Source organism: Colobus angolensis, unplaced genomic scaffold (assembly GCF_000951035.1).
Source record: "Colobus angolensis palliatus isolate OR3802 unplaced genomic scaffold, Cang.pa_1.0 Scaffold600, whole genome shotgun sequence".
NCBI classification, from domain to species: Eukaryota; Metazoa; Chordata; class Mammalia; order Primates; family Cercopithecidae; genus Colobus; species Colobus angolensis.
The window spans coordinates 111,282-131,126 of record NW_012119600.1 but is presented as its reverse complement, the minus strand read 5'-3'; the positions used below and the strand labels follow the sequence as shown (position 1 = coordinate 131,126).

The following is a 19,845-nucleotide window of genomic DNA, read 5'->3' as shown; positions in this document are numbered from 1 at the left end:
AGTGGATACACTGTATTGATAAATTTGGCATCACTACTTTTGTCCCTCCTCTGCCTTCATGCTCACATCCAGACACATCTCAGATCCCACCCCTCTGGCACTCTCATCTCTTTGCTCAGAGCGCACTCCACCCTGCAGGCCCCTTTCTATCAAACCCTCTCCTGGCACCCGTCACCTCACACAGCATGGCCCCACGAGGCACCAACTCCTTTGCTCAGAGCGCACTCCACCCTGCAGGCCCCTTTCTATCAAACCCTCTCCTGGCACCCATCACCTCACACAGCATGGCCCCACGAAGCACCAACTCCTCCCTTGCTTGTCTACACTTGCCCTGTACATGACCACCCTGGCCATGGGGCCTCGCACGTCCCCAAGAGCATGCATAGTGCAGCTCAATCTGGTCCTTCACCTCCCCTCCCTGACCACACCATCTAAAGAGCCCGCCGCCTCACCCTGCTCTTCCCTCCCCCAACCCCTGCCTCATCTTTGCGCCTTTTCTCTTCCTCCAGCAAGGACAGTAGATGTTAACTGTTACATAAACTACTTTATTTAAATAAAACCAGTAAAGACCCTTTCCCCCTTACACACCAGCACATGCACGCACGCACACCCACACCCTCCCTCCCTTTCTGCTCTCTGCCCATGGCCACCTCAAACCCTGAGGTTCTCATCGTGACCAACCTCCCTTGACCTGCAGACCCCGTGTGGAGTCCAGATGCCCACTCATCCCGGTCGCTGGCAGAACATGGGCCTAGAAAAGAGCTCTCCACTATCCTGGGGTGGGTTAAAAGGAAGGACCGGTTCTCCCGAGGCACCCAGATCTGGTGTGGCTTCCCTACAAACCAGGAGCACTGTCCCAGGCAGCTGGAGCTGCTCCCCGCGGAGGGCAGGACTTTTCACCCCAGGCCAACCCCTCCCTGTAACAAAGGAAGTTAAGAGGGTTGGCACAAGCTTGAGTGTGCCCCGAGGGATCCTGCGGTAGGTACTGAGTTTGGGTAAGAGCAAGGGAGAGCAATTGAGCACCAAATTCCCTAACCCCGCCCTGCAGGACGGTGCTGAGTCAGTTCAGCATCCTCTACCAGAAAAAGTAAACACAACTGTGCAGCAAGTGAGGCTGGGAATGACAGGCCTCAGCCTTCAGGACCTCACGACTTCACCCCCCGACGGGCCGTCTTAGGGACCCACTAGCACCTTGGCAATGTTAAGGACCCAGCCCAGCCAACACCACACCCACAGGGGCCAGTCTGGAGTGCGGGATGTGTTGACAGTGGGGTTGGATTTCTCTCCCTGACACCAGCCTCCTGCAGGTCCTGTAAGTTCTGCTTTGGGGCACACATTGCAGAGCGCCTCAGGTCATGAAAGGGAACGCTGAAGGGAAAGGCGGTGTCTTCCAGAGGCGCGCAGTAGGTCGCACAGGTCACACACGCGCAGGCTGGAAGAGGACGGGGGTGCAGGGCTCAGCGGCATACCCACGGTGCCCTCCAGAGTCGCCTTGGGAAGGCGACGGGGCCAGAAAACCAGCGGGAGCCTGTCCATCCCCTCTGACCGGAGTGCGCAGGCCCAGCACCCATTTTCTCTGATGAGCTTCCCCGTGCCTTCCACACCAAGTTCCCTGAGGGAGGAAGCCAAACAGATGGAAACAGAGGGAGGAGAAAGGGAAAGCAAAGGGTCAGTGCCCTGCAGATCGTGATGAGCCAGCAGGAGGGGCAGGCAGAGCGCCGAGGGCAAGCCTTCCGGATGGGTAAGGCAGAGAGAGCTGCCTGCTGAAGGGAACGGGGAGGCTGTGAGAACGCCAGGGCAGGCACAGAGGACTCGAACACAGCTGGCCTCTCCAGGGAAGCACTGGAGAAGGGGACCTCCGGGAAGCCAAGGCCCCAGAGGAGAGGGCGTGAGAAGCCTGTGGGCCCCGACCGGCCCAGGATAGCAGATTCAAGCCAGAAACCCCGGTCCCTCGACTACAGGCTGACACTGCGCTGGTGCCGACCCCCACGGACTCCGCCGTCGCTGCCCCGGCGCCCTCCACTCCGGCTTCCCAGCTCTTGGCCGTCCAGACTGACGTGGTCCGAGAGGCCTCGCAAGTGCTCCACGGAGTCGCACTTCTGCAGGTCCGAAGCCACCGTGCGCAGGCTCAGCAGACTCAGGGTGTCGGTGTCGGGGGCGGGGCCGGGCCCCAGGCTGCTGCCCTCCTCCAGCCCCGCACCCTCGGCCCCCTCAATCCCGCTGTCTCCGTCCTCTATGTCCTCAGGTCCTGCTTCAGCGCCCACGGGGGAGGAGCGCCGAGGGCCCAGCGGGTGGGAAGGCAGACCCCCGCGGCGCCGCGCGTGAATCTGCTCGCTGATCTGCTCCAGGTTGCGAAGGGCCACTGAGTAGCGCGTCTTGGCCTGAGCTACCTGCTGCTCCAGTTCTGTTACCTTGGCCTTGTGCTCCTGCGGAGGACAGAACAGTCAGGCGACCCGTGGCGCCGCTCCGCCTTACCCAGCACTCTGCACTGAGGTCTGACGGCCTGCTCTCCCCGAGCACCTGGACAGCTGGCTCCGCACCCACCACAGACCCACAACACCCTTCCCAGCTCCACTGGCTCTCTGGGCTGTTCTTCCCAGCAATCCTGCTCCTGACCTGAGCCCCACCTTCCAGAGCCTTCCTCTCTGGCCTTCCTCTCCACCAGCTCCTGCTCCTCATCCTCCCCCCACTGTTCCCCTTCACCCCATGGCTGGTTCTTCTTCCCCATCCCTGGGTTTCCACCAGCTCTTTTCCTCGTTTACCTCCCTTCTTCCAACTACGTTCGCGCCGTCAGCAGCCCCCATCCTGCCTCCCACTCCTGCAAGGTCATCTGGAACCTGTGTGCCTCCACCCTTCCCCACCACTGGCCGGAGGCCTCACCCTGGCCACCTCACCAAGATGGCCCAGAGAGGCCGACCAGCATCCCCTCCAGCGGCCCTCACATTCCAGGCCTGCCCCCGCCTGCACCCCCCCCAGCCATTCCTCCTCCCCCTCACCCCCTCAGCTACCTCCAGGATCTGGCTGAACTGGGCCTTGAGCTCAAAGTAGGGGCGGCTCTTGCCGATGGCCCTCCGGAGGGTCTTCTGCAGGGCTTGGACCCGAGCCTCCGCCTGTTGGCACAGCCGAGTCACTCGCTGGTGCTCCCGCTCACCTCGAAGCCGTTCTTCCTCCGCCTCGTTCACCTGGCCCAGAGGGACACATCACTGAGCCGGGACCCAGGCTTCAGTCTCTGGCATCTGCCCCAGGCTGCCAACCTGAACAATGCCCTGGGGGGAACCCAAACAGGAACATCCTCTGCAAACCCCCAACTGTGTACAGAGCCCGAGACGCGCAGGGGAACAGAGCGTCTGGGAGCTTCAAGAGAGCTCATTTCTGTGTCTCTTGGATCTGCTGCCTGACCACTGAGGACCACATCACAGGCACATGCCTCTGAGCCACCTCTTCCCATGTTCTTGCCTCCTGTCACCTGCACCACTGGCTACTCAGCTTTGCTGCTGCCAGGAAAGGGACGCTGGCGCCCACTCAACCACTTGAGCATCAAGGGAATGTGTCAGCACATCACACATCTGCAGCAGCCACTCTCTTCAGGGAGCCCTCAGTGCCAATGGTTAGGGATCTGGGAATGAGAAGAGCCCGTGTGGGGAGCCACGGCTGTACACTGGGTTCTCCAGGTTTCCACACCCTGTGTGGGCACTGTCCAGGAGACGTGGGCCAAGGCTGGATGGGGCTCTGGGGTGCTTCTGCTCAGGGTGTTGGACAGTTGGCCCACTTGTCCTGGTAGACAAAGTGGCTGGAGCCCTCACCTGCTCCCTGTTCAGGGGTAGCTCCAGACTGTACACCATCCCCTAACCCCTCCCCCAGTGCTGTGTGCTCTCATTTGCATGAGCTCTAGAGTAGAAGTGAGGTGCCTGTTCTGTGCGAGGGGCAGATGAAGAATCACAAGCCACAAACACCCCCTGAGGAGCTGACACCTGCCCTGTGCAAGCTGAAGGTGGCAGACAGGGCCAATAGCAGAGATCCTTCCGCTCCCCAGTCCCCTTTCAGGAGCTTGGAAATGATACATAAATTATACTTCAAAGCTCGAAGTGTATTGTCAGAGCTCAAAAGCAGGAAAGGGAGCAGATTCTGAAAACAGAAGTCAGGAGTCACACAGCTAAACATAACAAAATGTGAATGTTGAATCCAGACTATCCACCAGGGATGAATTGTTTGGATTAGTCCCACACCTGGAGGCAAACGTTCAAGAGCCCAGGATGACATTCTAAGTCAGAGGGAGATGGAATATGGGAAGCACTGGAGGCCAAACAGGACAGAAAACTAGGAACAGGTTTTGCCTGAAACAGAATCAAAGTTGAAAGAAGGCTACAGTGGAGGAAAAAGTGAGGAGGTGAGCTGATAAAGACATAGCAAAGAATGGGTGAGAACCAGCGAAGGGGCCCTGCCGGCACCGCCCACCTCACCTTGCAGGTGGCATGGTTCAGCATCTCCTGCCACGTGGGGTCCAGTCGGTTCTTGTCGGCCATGACGCCCTGCTCAGCCACAAACACCATCTCCCGAGCAGCGTTGTGCATGCTGACGGCTCGCTCATACCGCAGCGCTGCCTTCTGTGTCTCCTGCTGAGCCTGGGGGGAGAGGGATATCAGGACGGGGAATCCCGAGGGACCCCAGCTGCCCATGGAGACCCGTAGTAGATGTGAGGATAAGAGAAGGAGGAAGGCCTACTAGCAATGTCGGCTTCATTCCCCAAACTGTGCTGAGGATAAATGCCAAGGAAGCAACATTCTATAAAGAATATTTCATAAGGATATGGACTAGAAGAAATAAAAATTTTGCCAGCGGAGGGTAGGTGTGTGAAATCCAGCACTCCCAAAGGCTGCTAGCCTTTTGGCCTAGGGAAAACAAAGGAAAATACAAACCATTTTAGTGTAAGGTGGTTAGCAACATGGACAGAGTCTGACAGAAAAGATGACCTTGAGACATCAATTCCATGTTCAGCAGGCAAGCGGAAGGAAATAATCGGACAAGTTCAGACACAGTCATCACAGCCACACCAACCCAGCAAAAAATGAAACAAACCTAACTTTTCAGTTACAGGACATTGGTTAAATAAATAACAGTACATCTAATATAAGAAAATAAGCTGGGCGCAGTGGCTTCTGCCTGTGAGCCCATCTACTTGTGAGGCTGAGGGAGGAGGATTATTGAGCCTAGGAGTTTGAGGTTACAGTGAGCTGTGATCACACCACTGTACTCCAGTCTGGGCAACAGAGCAAGACCCCATCTCTTAAAAAAATAAAATATTAACTAATCAGTCCTTTAAAACGACAGCATGGATGCATAGTGATTGACCTGGAACCACGTGATAATGCTAGTAAAAGAACGAAGCAGCACACACCGTGCAATCCCATTTTGGCGGATATATATACACACACACACACACAGACACAAGACATGAGCACATAGTTATCTGTGCTGTGTTAATCGTACTTTTATTTTCTACACTTCATGATGCTTTGATGTCTGGGGGACCTTGCTGGCCAAGGAGAAACTGCCCCTCCCAGGGCTACTTCCTAGAGACAGTAAACTCCCCTGTAAGTGTGCCTTTCATATGCAGACCAACCAACCAATCCAAAGCCTGGATCCCCAACTAGCTCCTTTACCTACTTCTCACCCACCAAGCCAATATTTCCTCTGCCCTAAGTCATCCCAGGGCCAGGTACTAGACAATTAGAGGCTACCCCTATAGCCCAGGGCCTAGCAAAATTATTCCAACTATCCACTCCTAAGCTTATCCAAACTTGTCTACCCTACCTCACCTACTCCTTTCCACAAAAATCACAATAAGGCTCCATGCTATGCTTTCTCCTTCACTTCTTCCGCCTCCTGAAGGACAGGCTCAGCACGTAGCCTTCCTCAAACATGGGTCAGCCAGCCATACCTCCTTAGCCAGCCGCCGAGCCTCATAGTAGGGCCGGGCCTTCTCGATGCAGCTTCCCAAGTGGGAACCCTGCGTATTCAGTTTCCTCGCCGACTCCTGCAGGATCCTCCGATAGGTGGTCCTGGCCTCCTGGAAAGGAACGAGGCAAAGGAAAGGCACATGTTTGGGTCCCAGCTCCTCTTGTTTCTCAGACACACCCCTCCCACTGCCACTGCCTCAGTCTGGGAAAGAGACAGATAGAGATGCTTCCAAGGACCAGCCCAAGCACACAAGGAAGAAAACACTCACATCCAGCTGAAGTTCCACCTGGTTGATCTCCTCGCTGGCCTGGTTCAGGTGCTCCAGCTCCTCCTGCCACAGAGAGGGGTGGCAAATTAGTGCGGTGGAAGGAAGTAGCCTTGAGTGAACCGTGCAAGGCAGGAGCAACACAGAGAGAGCGCCCCACTTGCCCAGGGAAAGGAGGTGAGGCACTCAGGAAAGGAAAGAAGATATGGAGATTGCCACATACTTTCTTGTCTATCAGGGAGCTGACATATACAATCTCACGTAATCCTCACAACTCTACCTTGTTTTGGGTAGTAAAACCCCAGTTTTCAGATGAAGAAATTGAGGTTTGGAGAATGCACAGCGTGCAGTTGTGGTGAGTCCTCACACTCTCCATCAGATTGCGGCACTTCCTCAAATGGAGGGGTCTCCTTGGACCTGAGGGCTCTCTCTCTGCGAGAGGATGGCCACCTGGACCAGGGCAGGGCCACTCAGTCAGCACATGTCTACTGCACACTTATCACCTCCTGGGACCCTGACACCTGAGAATTCAGGACATAGAGGTGGCAGCTTACAGCCTGTGAGGAAACCCAGCAAGTCAGCAGCAGGCCCTGGGCAGTATGTGCAGCCTTGTGAGGGGTGGGTGTGGGTGCCCTCCGGGCAGCAAGGTCACCCACCTGGGCAGCAGCAGGTCAGGGTAGGGTGCCTGGAACACTTGCTCCCCAGCTGGGAGGGCTTCATAGACACAAAAGTGCCAGTGGACGGCTGGGCGCGGTGGCTCACGCCTATAATCCCAGCACTTTGGGAGGCTGAGGCAGACAGATCACCTGAGGTCAGGAGTTCGAGACCAGCCTGAGCAACATGGTGAAACTCCGTCTCTACTAAAAATACAAAAATTAGCCGGGCGTGGCAGCGTGCACTTTTAGTCCCAGCTACTCGGGAGGCAGAGGCAGGAGAATCACTTGAACCTGGGAGGCAGAGGCTGCAGTGAGCCGAGATCGCGCCACTGCACTCCAGCCTGGGCGACACGGTGAGACTGTCTCAAAAAATTAAGTGCCAGTGAAGAACAAAGGGCCAAGGAACCAAAGGGGAGCAGGTACCCTGGGCAGACAAGTTGGCAGGTGAGAAGGTCAGTAAGGCTACAGCACCATGGGAGGTAGTACCAGGCGTTTCTGCAATGGCAAAAGGGTCTCTCAGAGCCTGGTGCCAATGTAATGAAAGCCTAGGGGAGCCAGGGAGAAAAAAGTGGAGGCTGGGACGGGCGTGGTGGCTCACACCTATAATCCCAGCACTTTGGGAGGCAGATGGACAGATCACTTGAGGCCAGAAGTTCAAGACCAGCCTGGCCAACAAGGTGAAGCCCTGTCCCTAGTAAAAATACAAAAATTAGCTAGGCGTGATGGCACACATCTATAATCCCAGCTACTTGGGAGGCTGAGGCACGAGAATCACTTGAACCTGGGGGGCAGGGGTTGCAGCAAGCCCAGATCGTGCCACCGCACTCCAGCCTAGGTGACACAGTGAGACTCCATCTGAAAAAACAAAATAAAGGTGGAGGCTGTCTATAGTATTCCAGGTGGCAGAGGAGAGGGCAGATCCCAAGGAAACGCAGGGCACAGAATCACAGGGGCTTGGTGGACGACTAAGGTCAAGATTGGGAAAGTGTAGAGTCCAAGAAGCCTTTGGCCTGCCTGGGCAACGGGTGACCATGACCGCAGGTCCCTGCAGAGCAGACCCTGTGGGAGGGAGGGAGAGACCTGGGGAGAAGTCATTGGACAAGCTGGTGTGAGTGTCTCCCTGGCCCCTGGCAGGAATGGAAAGAGAAGCAATAGAACCATCCAGGGCTTTCCATGAAAGGGCAGAGAGCTGAAAGGGGTACTGGCCTCAAGTCATCCTTCCTTGCCCGAGAAAACACAAAAGTTCCCAGAGCCCCTGGTGAGCCAAGGACACTACTGATGAGCAGTGCTGGTCTGTGCCAAGGGCCTTGTGCCAGGAAATACCTGGTGCCGAGCTATAGGATTTGCCTTCACCAGCCCCTGCTGTCTCTGGACAGGAGGCTAGACAGGCCAGAGGGACCCAGCCCAGCAAGTGCCTGCTGCCCAGATCCATGACCTGCACTTGGCAGCAATCCCACAATCACTTCCCATTCATATGGCCGTGATGTCGGCCCCCACTCACCTCGTTCAGGCCTTTCAGCAACCCAGTGCGGGAGTCAGGCTGACATGCACAATATTCCTTTTAGTCCCTTCTATCCCTTCTATCCTCCCCCCATCCCCTGCCTTGATCCTGCAAAGATTTGGGTCAGCAGGTAAGAAGACAGGAAACCAGTGTTAACATGTTAATTACAGTAAAAGGAAGAACACAAAGGTAGAAACCTGTCATGGAATGAGGATGAGGATATGAAATGCACACATCTACAACAGTGTAGACCCTGCCTGAGGAGGGCCACAAATCTGGCTCTGAACTAGGGGTGTCCAATCTTTTTGCTTCCCTGGATCAGGAGGCCGAGGTAGGCAGGCTGCCTGAGCTCAGGAGTTTGAGATCAGCCTGGGCAACATGATGCAAAGCCCATCTCTACTAAAATACAAAAACAATACCTGGGTGTGGCAGCGCACACCTGTAGTCCCAGCTACTGGGACGGCTGAGGCAGGAGAATCACTTGAATCTGGGAGGCGGAGGTTGCAGTGGTCCAAGATTGTGCCACCACACTCCAGCCTGGGTGAGAGAGCAAGACTCTGTCTTAAAAAAAAAAAAACGCAAAAAAATCTCATCATGTTTTAAGAAAAGTTTACAAATTTGTATTGGGCCGTGTTCAAAGCCATCCTGGGCTGCATGCGACCCGCAGGCCACTGGTTGAACAAGCTTGCTCTCGACTCTCTTGAAGAGACCTACTCAACAGAAATGTAACAGGAGCTGCACATGGAATTTTTAATTCTAGAAGCCACATTTTTTAAAAGTAAAAAATAAAAACAAAATGAGTGAAATTATAAAAATACATTTAACCCAATATATCCAAAATATCATTTCGACTTGCAATCAGCATAAAATAATATTATTATCCATACTTATACTTTTTTAAACGAAGTCTTCAAAATCCATATGCACTTGACTCTTAGGACACATCTCAACCTAGACCGTGGCATGCGGCTCCTGTGTTGGATGGCGAAGGTCTAGAAGTTGTTGTATTTGGGTAGATGCATCTACAGGGTCACACAACCCAGTGTCCATAAAATAACCATTCTGGAAGAACAGGCAGCCAGCACAGCTCAGGACCCCAGAGGAGGCATAGGGTCGGCACCAACACTACCAGACACACAGAACTCCAGGTTTCACAGTGCCTTCCTAACAGAGACATCACCATCAACTGACATGATCACCCTAACTGGCCCTAAAAAGGCAATGCCTGTCAAGGTGAAAGGCAACCTGTCTCCCTGGGGGCCCGGTCTCCTGTGGCTTGACGTGGCTCACAGAGGCTTTTCGGCTATCTGGGAGACGAGTGACCGGTTCTTTCAGCACCTCCTCTGGAATATTCTTTCTCAGCTCCTTTGCATTTGATAGATGAGAAACAACCAGGCAGAAAATTAGTGACAGACTTGGGTCTGGATCCAGGACCAACTTTTGATCTCACTTTCCTTCCACTGTGACCACTCTCCGGGGACTAGGACACCGTTGGAAGGACATCTCAGTACAGAAGGAAGTGCTGTCATCCAGGAAAACCACAGCCTGGGTAGGAAAAGGGCAGGGCTTGGAAATGCAGCAAACATTGACTGCAGGGGTTCAGTTGGTAAAGGCCACCCTGCAGTGTTCATGTGGCAAATCAAAGTCCAAGACTGGACCCTCACTGGATTCCATGGCCTAAAATGCTCCCAGTCACCAACTTCCAGCTCCTGACAAGACAATCAATGCACCGGACGGCTCAGCATCGGCTGTGACTACTGGAAAAAGGACAGGAAGAGCTGTTGCTGTTGGCAAGTGGCAGGAGTGGGCATTATCTTTCCATATGGGAACTAGCATCCCAACAGCACCTCCAACAATTTACAAAAAGCCATCTGCTGATGGGATCTGTCCCCTCAGAGTCACAAAGCTCTCTCTAACAGGACAAGAAGATGCCTGGGGAGCAAAGCAGCCTGGAGGGCAACGTCAGCACGGGAGGGAGGGGGACAGCCCGCCTAGGGGATACACAGGGAAAGGCTGAGCAGGAATCCACTGAGGACCTGGGACGGTTTTGGGCAGTCAGCAACACATTCCATTTGGCCTGCTTCACCAGGGACTCCTGGCACTCAGCTGAAATGGAATTCAAGGAGGACAAAGTCTGAATCAGCATGCATCATCCATCAGTAAGCCAGCAGCCAGCAGGGAGGGTGACCTTCCCAGGGCACAGCAGTCAAATTCCCAGGATGCCAGGACACTGAATCAAAGGCATGGGGACTCAGGCTGCAGATGCTCCCACCCCACCTCGTCTTTTATGCAGACCATCAAAAGACTCCAGCTAATGGTACCTGGGGCCAGGGTGATGACTGCCCTGTGAAAGCTAAATCCATACTTCTAGATGAGGTCACAGAGGTTGCAAAGTCACCCTAGAGAGTTTGGAAAGGAGCACGTAAACGAGCGCACTCACATCTGAGGAAAGAACGCAACCAGTAAGAGGAGGCTCAAAAGTCACAGAACAGACCCAGGTTCATCCTAGATCCACGCTCCTTTCCTCTTCCCTCCACTGGAGCCCTCTCGGAAGTCTGAGGATGAGCCTGGAGGACTCAAAAGAACTCCACTAAGATCGGGACATGCAGACACAGTCAGCAGCCTTCCCTGGAGGGACAGCACACTCCAGGTAGGCACCAGCTGACTTTCTTCCAACTTCCAGAGGAATTCTACCATAAATGGCCATGGAGTTGCCTGCCTGCGAAGGATCCCCAGCCCCAGGTCAGAGAGGGCCTCATCCTAAGGACAGCCTTTCTGGGAGGCTCAGAAAATATCGAAACAGGTGCCCTACCTTTGGGTTATACCTGGCCCAGGGGATGTGGCTCTGACTGCAACATTAGAATCCCTTCTCACCCCACCCAGACTAAGAGAATCCACGTGTCTAGAAAGGCTCAGGTAAGGGTATTTTGGAAGCTCCCTGGTGACTTTTTATGGACTCTGGATGGAAACCCAGTAAACGCACTGAGAATCCAGAGAAATGAACACCCACTTAAAGCACTGAAACACGTGATCAAAGCAATGTGCACGGTCCGGTGAACTGTCAACACGAAAAGGGACCTCGAAAGACGGACACCTCAGTCTCCTCCTCATCTTGAAAGCCCAACCACAGAAGGGCAAAATGCCACCGGCCTCCTCCAGGAAGGGCGCCCCTCCAGCCAGGCTACCTCTCTCCCACAGCAAGAAGACACTAACTCCCTGCTGAGGTCAGAGCACTGGCCTAGCCACACCTGTGTCATCAAATGAGGGAAGCTATTACTAGACCTTCCCTCCCTATATAACCTACAACATTCCACAACATGCTGTGCAGTTTAACAAGAGAGACCAGGGTCTGGTTTACCCTCCTTGCACCAGTGACACCACAAGCTCACTGGAGGCAAAGTAAACCTTACGCCAGCTCAGTGTACTCCAACTCTCACAGAGCGCGTCTGACACAAGAGTCAGTGACGACAGAATGTTCTATTTCTGCACTGTCAGTATAGCATTGAGGAACTGCTTTTTTTTTTTTTTTTTCCTGAGACGGAGTTTTGCTCTTGTCACCCAGGCTGGAGTGCAGTGGCACAATCTCAGCTCACTGCAACCTCTGCCTCCTGGGTTCAAGCGATTCTCTTGCCTCAACCTCCCAAGTAGCTGGGATGACAGGCACCCACCACAACAGCCGGCTAATTGTTTTTATTTTTAGTAGAGATGGGGTTTCACCATGTTGGCCAGGCTGGTCTCGAACTCCTGACCTCAAGTGATCCACCTGCCTCTGCCTCCCAAAGTGCTGGGATTACAGGTGTGAGCCACCATGTCCGGCAGAGGAACTGCATTTTTACATGTTAATTTTAATTGATTGTGTTTAAGTAGCCACATGCAGCTAGTCCACCCTATTAAACAGCACAGTGCAAGTATGACTCTTCCTACCACTACCATTGCAGACACTGGAAAAATACACAGGAGTAGCAGAGGCCAAGTAAAGAGACCACAGTGGATTCTCCTCTGCAGAAACCTCCTCTGGAGCAGGGCAAGGAAGGCTGCAGGGAGGCATATAATGCACATCACACAGCCCTCCTCCACAAGCAGCAGACAGAGCTCTTTCCCAAAGTGGTATCTACAAACTACCACCAAGGAACAAGCAAAAAGAGTTTGAGAAAGAACTGTAGACTTGTGTCAGAGCAGAACAAGAATGAGTTGTGCAAATCAGCTAGACCAACTGCTCACTTTACAGATGAAGAAACTGAGGCTCACAAATGTCAAGAAACTTCCATAAAAATCATAAGTCACGGGGTTGGAGGTAGCATGAAACTCAGCCCAAGGCTTTTTTCACTACAACTGATTTCCTCAGAGGATGATAAATCTGTAGAATTAGCAAGAGAAACTGGCTGTTTTCAATGCAACGTCAGGCACAGCAGAAATAAATTACTGACTCATGCCAGAAACGAATGGCTCACCACTGCTCCATTATAAGCATGGACACAGCAGAAGAGGAACCCACACACACACACATATCCCAGGAACCCACACGGAGAGAGAAGGAAGAATGCCAGGGCTGGCTTTGATTTCTTCCCAACTCACTGGAGTAATCCAATAAAGGTTTGCTGACAGGTAAGCCTAGGAATTTGAGCCTTCGTATGTTCTTGCTCACCTATGGAAGAGTCACCTCCACAACATCAGAGTCTTGGAGATGTGACTGGACCAAATGGCAGACTCAAGCCCCAAACATGCAGAAGCATCCTGGTCATCACCTGCCCAAGAAGCTTCCTCAGGAAGTCCTTCTCAGCCAATCCCCTGAAACACTGCAACCCAGCTTTGACTGGCCAGGCATCTCTTCCACATGGAGTTGGTCTTCCTCACTTCCTCACCTTCTCCAGGTCTCCTACACAAAGATCTACCTGTCCTACTAACTAGACTGTAGACACTCCAAGGCAATAAACTGCTCTTCCATTCCTTTAGGAGACCCACCATCCTGAGGGCCAGGTGTGTATGTTACTAAGGATTGGCCACAACGAAAGCCACAAATCCTTGAACACATGGGGTTTCTTTATAGATCTCAAGTTGATGCTACCCTTTTAACACTGGAAAGGTCTGTTTACCAGAGTGAAACACATTATCAGAGCAATGTGGGCTGCACATCCCTGAAAGGTACTGCTGAGAAGGTGAGAAAGGGGAAAAGATTCTCTCAGCCTCAAAACTGTCTCCCAAGATCAAAGTCATCTCCTCTCACACAGCATCCCTAACTAAGGTGGCAGCCCCTCTGCTTCTCTGCAAAGTACAACACTCCTACCCTCCACTGACCTAAAGTGTGCCTCCTCTGTCTACTGCCAAGTGACACTTTGCTCCTTCAGTGAAGCTTTCAGCAATGCCTGCCAAGCACTCAGGCCAGCCCTTTCTCTGCACTCCCTCAGCCCTTCAGACACACAACTCTTTTGGAACTTGTCACATTACTCTGCAATGATTTGTTGACAAACTTGTTCTCCTTTCCTGCCCCAGCTGACTGGGGACAGAATAAGTCTAAGCCCTCATTCATCCGACACTCTTCAGGGAGGCTGGAATCAGGGCTCTCCTTCCCTCCCTGCTCTCAGTGTTCTCACCTGTATTCTAGGATCCAGTTCTTCCTCCTCTCTTGGGGACAATTTGGCCTCACTGCTGCTGCTTCCACCTCCTCCTGGCTCTTCTGCGACTGGGCTCCTAGGGACTTCATCCTCTGCCACTTCAGGCCGCAGCTCCCCCTGTGGGGTCTCCCGCCCTCCTGGAACCTGTCTGAGCTCAGCCATGCTGACAGGGAGAGGGCAGAGCCCTATGCACAAGAGAGGACTGACATGCTGGGACCAGGGCCCCAGCTTGGGGCTTCCTGGGTTCTAGACGGCCAGGAGAAGGGTTTCTCTTCTCAAAAGGCAGAAAAGGTGGGCAGAGGAAGAACCTCACACTAGGTTAGAGTTGACATTCAAGTTGTCAGTGGGGTTCTTAGAGCTGAAGCCTTGTCTGTGCAAAAGTTCTTCCCTTCCCGCCACAGGGAGTCCACTAGGAGAAACCCGGAGCAACAGCTCCAAGGCTGGGGGCAAAGGGGGCTTGGATCCTGGGCCGAGGCCTGCTAGGAGGAGCACCATTCGGGAGGGTGGAGGCAGGCGCCTCCAGGCTGTGGTGGCAGCTGGAGAGAGAAGGTTGGGCCCGAACTGAGGCTGTAGGATGAGCGTCTCTGGCGAGCTGCAGAGAAACAAAGGCCAGGTCATGTCAGCATCAAAACCGCGGCCACCAGCCCCTTTCAACTCTATATAGTCTCCCAAAAGCTACACTCTCACCACGCCCCCACCCATGTATTCCGACCAGTCCCTCCCTCAACTTCTCTCCTTAGCCTTCAAGGACTTCAGATTCCACTCTTCCTCCATCCCAGCTCCTCTCGACCCAGCCCCTCCCCAGCCAGCGCTTTCGAGACTTTCCTCTGCACCCCTAGGCTCTCCTCCATCTCCTGCGGTCCCCGGCTCTTCCCACTCCACCCCCGCCCGGCTTTGCGATTCACCTTGTAACCCCGAGCCCCACCTCACCTTTTCTGTCCAACCCCAGACACAATCTAAGCCTCCCGTCTCCAATTCCACACTCTTCTGCAATCCCATGGGCCCTACTACCGGCCATTCTACCCAGCCATGCGCAAAAGCCCCCCTCACAGCCTTACCTCAGTTTACATTCCCGTCCGCGGAGCTTCTAGGCAGCAAACAATCTTCCCCCTCCCTCCCCGCAACAAGCCGATCCAACCAAAAACGACCAGGCAGACCAGAAGCGGAAATACGTCATCGGCGAAAACGCCCTCCCCCCCACGCTCGCTCTCAAGCCGGGCCTCCTCGGGAGGCCTCACACGCCCCCGCCCTGCCTTCAGTTTCCGTACAAAATGGTGCCCCGCGCTGCTCAGGCTGGTCCTAGGTTGCCTCCAGACCATCCTCCACCAAGGATGAATGAAAGAAAAACATGAGTGTGGTGCTGACGAAAATTAGGGCGCGGGATGGAAATCGAGAGTAACTGGTGAGAAGAGGAATACTAGCTATAAAATGGAGATAATGGCCTCAGAGAGAAGTGCCATCTTGCTTTACGGAGCCGCGGCGGCGGCTGTCCGGAAGCCACTTCCGGTCTGGTCCAGGAAGGCGGGCGCGACGCCGAAAGGGAGCTGGTCAAGTTCCGGTAGCGGCTCCTGGGGCGACTCCAGTCCGGACCCTGGTGGACTTCGCTGGCGAAGGCGATTTCCAAAAGTGACTTTCCTCCCTCCAGTGAAGTTGGCGGAACCCTTACCAACGGCTTGTGAGCGGACGGCTCCGATGGGTAAATCCCAGCCCTCGAGGCCTCTGGACCTCGCACTTGAACGACATTTTGGTGTGGTCACCAATTACTCCGTGAATACTAATCAGGAACGTAGTCAACATTAACTCAGTTAATTCACTCGTGCACCCAGGGTCAGATGCCCTCGATGAGCAGGAGTTTGTTCCATGGCATTGTGTGTCGTTACCTGGGTCCATGAACGAGCGACCCGGTTGTCACCTCTACCTGTCGCTTGGTGAGGTGAGGGCCTAGGCCTAAAGGGAAAGGCTTCAGCGTGGCATGCTTTGTTTTTACAAAAGGCGTAACTTCCTCGGAGTCAACTCAAAGTTTGCCCTGCAGATGGAAAAGGCAAATGGGCTGAGTTCCCCTTCTTTTTGGATCCTGGCAAAGATAACCCAGCTAGACATTGAAGCAGTGAAAAAGACTTTATTCAGTAACCACTTACAGAAAGGAGAAGAACTGACGACTGTTCCGATTTCTACAGAAGTGATTGGGCATGTCAAAGGGAGAATGAAGGAAGGAAGGTGATCAGGGCTCCATAGTGTCAGAGAAGAGAAAAGTTACAGAGTTGATTGGCATAGATGCGATTAGGCCAGATGTGTCTGCTAGCTAGCAGCTGTAGAAGTTAGAATGCTACTCTTATTTATTTATTTTGAGACGGAGTTTCACTCTTGTCCAGGCTGGAGTGCGATGGCGCGATCTTGGCTCACTCCAACCCCCACCCCCCCAAGTACAAGAGATTCTCCTGCCTCAGCCTCCCGAGTAGCTGGGATTACAAGTGCATGGCAACACCTCTGGCTAATTTTTCTATTTTTAGTAGAGACAGGGTTTCCCCGCGTTGGCCAGGCTAGTCTCAAACTCCTGACCTCAGGTGATCCACCCGCCTGGGCATCCCAAAGTGCTAGGATTACAGGCGTGAGCCACCACGCCCAGCCTCAAGTGCTATTCTTGCACTGATATTGGCAGGTAGAGGCCCTGCCCTTCTTGACGATCCATTTCAGAGGAATGGCTCTCAGGTCCTTTAAAAGGACCTCTTGAGTTGTAGCAGACACATAAAACACCTTAAAGAGAATAAAGAAGGATTCATAATTGTAAGCCCTTAATAAACGCCCTGAGAAAGGGAGATCAGGAGCCTATCATCAGGTGTTGGCTAGAACAAACAGTAAATTCTCCTGTCTTAGCATTGAGCTTTCTCAGGCAGGCATTTTCATGGGGGAGCTGGGGTTATCCTAGGGACAGAATCTTACACTGCTAGAAGGCATGCTAAAGTCTGTCTGTTAGTAACTCAGAGGTTTGGATGGAGTCATGTGCCAAGAGTTCTACAGTTCTCAGTCCATTTCTTTTATCCCTTCATCCCATGAATAACGATTTTTTTAATTGAGCAGAGCAAAATATATTCCTTTAAAAGAGGTGATTGAAAACAGAGATTTTCCATTAAATTGGAGGTTTTGTTTTTAAAATTACAAAAGTGATTTTTCTAATTTCAGTAAGTCAGCAGGACCTTGAGTAACATTGTCTAAGTGGACAGCTTTGGTGGATAATAATGCCTCAGTCTTCTACTACAGTCCTTTTTGTTATTAAAGTGCCATACAGAAACCATAAAAATTAAATATAAGGTGATAAACATGATTTATTTGTTCTCTACCTGTCACTTTAATTTTGTAGAACTAGAATTTCACTGTAATAACCTCATTTTACCCAAGATGTTCTGTTTAGCCTAGCCTGAATTCTCCAACCTTTCTTATTCAGCACTGTTCCAGTACCTGTCATTCTTATACCCCATCGCATAGCTCCTTTTCTCTGTGTAATGCTTAGCAATCACAAACTGCTGCCACTTGTCACAAAGCTTTGGTAAGAAAACATTATGAATACATAGAATGCCCAGACCTCTAGATCACGTCCTGAGCTTTAGCATCCCCTGTAAAGTCTCCACTGGCCTCTTCCAAGTTGACTCTCACCCACTGAGACCAGATGTGAATCTATTATGTATAGATTGTAATATAATCCCACAAGAGTTTTTCTGCTGGGTTTGGATAATGTTTTAGGTAGGAAGAGATTGTGCGATGCTGTGCATTGATTTAACCTAAACTTGTTTATTGAAGCCAGCCACAAACATGATGAATTAAAACTTTTGTCTAGAGCTGCACTGTCCGAAAGACCTTTCGGCAAAGAAGGAAATGTTAATCAGCTCTGCACAGTATGGTAGTCTCTAGATACATGTGGCCATTTAGAACTTGAAATGGAGCTAGTGTGATTAAGAAATTGTATTTTTTATTTTAATTTAAATAGCTATGTGTAGCTAGTGGCTCCTTTCCTGGGCAGCACGTTTTTAGAACCTGCCTTTTCTATATAATTTCTTCAGAATACATACTGAACTTTCACATCTTCAATACAAAACAGCCTCTCAGTCTCCACTCTCATTTGTCTTTTCTCCACTTCCTCTCCCTTCCCATTCACCTCTACAGTCTGGCTCCGGATGCTGCCAATTCATAGGAATTACAAAGATAAGGTGATCCATGCTCTCAATATTGTCACATCACTGACATCTGACACTGGGTTATTTCTCTCTTTTTTCTTATTACTTAACTTCTGAGTCACCCTTATACTGGGTTTCCTCTTCTCTGGCTTGTTGATTTATTCGTTTATGCAATATGTCTTTACTGAGTGCCTATTATGTGCCAGAATTTCAGGCAGTGATGAGAAAAAGGACACTATCTCAGTTCCCATGTAGCTGATAGTCTATGGGGCTCATTTTATTTTATTTTTATTTATTTATTTATTTACTTATTTTTTTGAGATGGAGTCTCACTCTGTCGCCAGGATGGAGTGCAACGGAGCGATCTCGGTTCACTGCAACCTCCACCTCCCAGGTTCAAGTGATCCTCCTGCCTTAGCCTCCTGAGCAGCTGAAACTACAGGCACATGCCACCACGCCCGGCTAATTTTTTTGTATTTTTAGTAGAGACAGGGTTTCACCATGTTGGTGAGGCTGGTCTCCAACTCCTGACCTCAAGTAATCCACCTGCCTCGGCCTCCTAAAGTGCTGGGATTACAAGTGTGAGCCACCATGCCCAGCCGATGGTGCTCATTTTATAAACTGGTGAGATTCAAACTAATTGGAAGACAACCTAGATACATGTTTTACCTTGCAACCCAGTATACATATATGTGTGTAAATATATTAATTAAAAAGGTACAAGAAAAGATCTTTACCCAAATTATATGTAAAGCACATTAATATTTTTATACTATTTTTAAATGCTGGTGGAGATCTCTTTTGTTGATTTCATTACCTATTCACAGTTTGAAAACCCTGTCCTAAATGTTACTGTGCCCCAGGCCCTGATGTTAGCCTCTGACCGTCTCATGCTGCCTACTTTCCTTGAGTGCCCTTACCCTAGTACATGGCTGTAGTCCTTACCCATGGCTACTGTTCCTTCCTTGGAGCTGTGTCTCCACAGACTTTCCACAGATCACATTCTGAGATCCGTCAGCCTTTGAGATACAGCTGGCCTGTCCCAGAGTTGCCTCTCTGTCAGTGGATCCAAATCTGATTTCATCCCCTTTCCCAGATCCTGCTCTTCTGACATTTAATGTTGGTAAATGGTTCTATAGTCCATCTCTTTACCCTAGGGAAAAACCTAGAAGGCACCCCCCCACATTGCTTTTCATCACACTGAGTATCTCAGAGAGATGCCTTCTGTTCATCTCATTGCTGTAGCTTCAGCTTAGACTCTTCTCATTTCCGTCATAGGTCACAACCTCAGAAGTCTTCTAAATCAGCGCTTAAGGTCGCACTTAAGCAATGACGGAAGTTACTATATTTGCACTGTCCAACGTGGTAGCTACTAGTCATGTGTAGCTCTTGACCGGGTTTAAATAGCCACATATGGATCCTGTCACAAGGATCCCTCCTAGTTCCTGGCACTAATAAACAAGCAACCCACCCTTGTAGCCTGACTTAGTGAGTGAAATGTAAAAATATGAAAGCCATATGAAGATGTTAGCAACACCGTCAATTACAATGTAATATCACAAATCAACTTTACTTCTTAGTTAAATAATTTTTTCATAAATTTTTACTTGCAACTTTTATTTCTGATTTTCTCACATAAGTACCCTAAATTGCCTCCATCATTAAAAATTACCTTTTTTAGGTT

General features: G+C 51.5%; 1 protein-coding gene across 2 annotated transcripts; it reads right to left on the bottom strand.

The window, feature by feature from the left end:
• Positions 1 to 524: 524 nt before the first annotated feature.
• SH3BP5L (SH3-binding domain protein 5-like) lies at positions 525 to 15,973 on the bottom strand. 2 transcript variants are annotated; one of them, XM_011963179.1, is made up of 7 exons: positions 15,051 to 15,973; positions 13,972 to 14,584; positions 6,227 to 6,289; positions 5,939 to 6,067; positions 4,461 to 4,622; positions 3,009 to 3,182; positions 525 to 2,426 (listed from the first exon to the last, which is right to left on the bottom strand). In XM_011963179.1, the coding sequence occupies exons 2-7, from the start codon at positions 14,152 to 14,154 to the stop codon at positions 1,956 to 1,958; spliced, it is 1,182 nt and encodes a 393-aa protein (XP_011818569.1). In that variant the 5' UTR covers positions 14,155 to 14,584; positions 15,051 to 15,973; the 3' UTR covers positions 525 to 1,955. The 2 variants fall into 2 exon arrangements, with proteins under 2 accessions (XP_011818569.1, XP_011818570.1); XM_011963180.1 differs by lacking the exons at positions 13,972 to 14,584; positions 15,051 to 15,973 and adding an exon at positions 6,388 to 6,469.
• Positions 15,974 to 19,845: the final 3,872 nt, after the last annotated feature.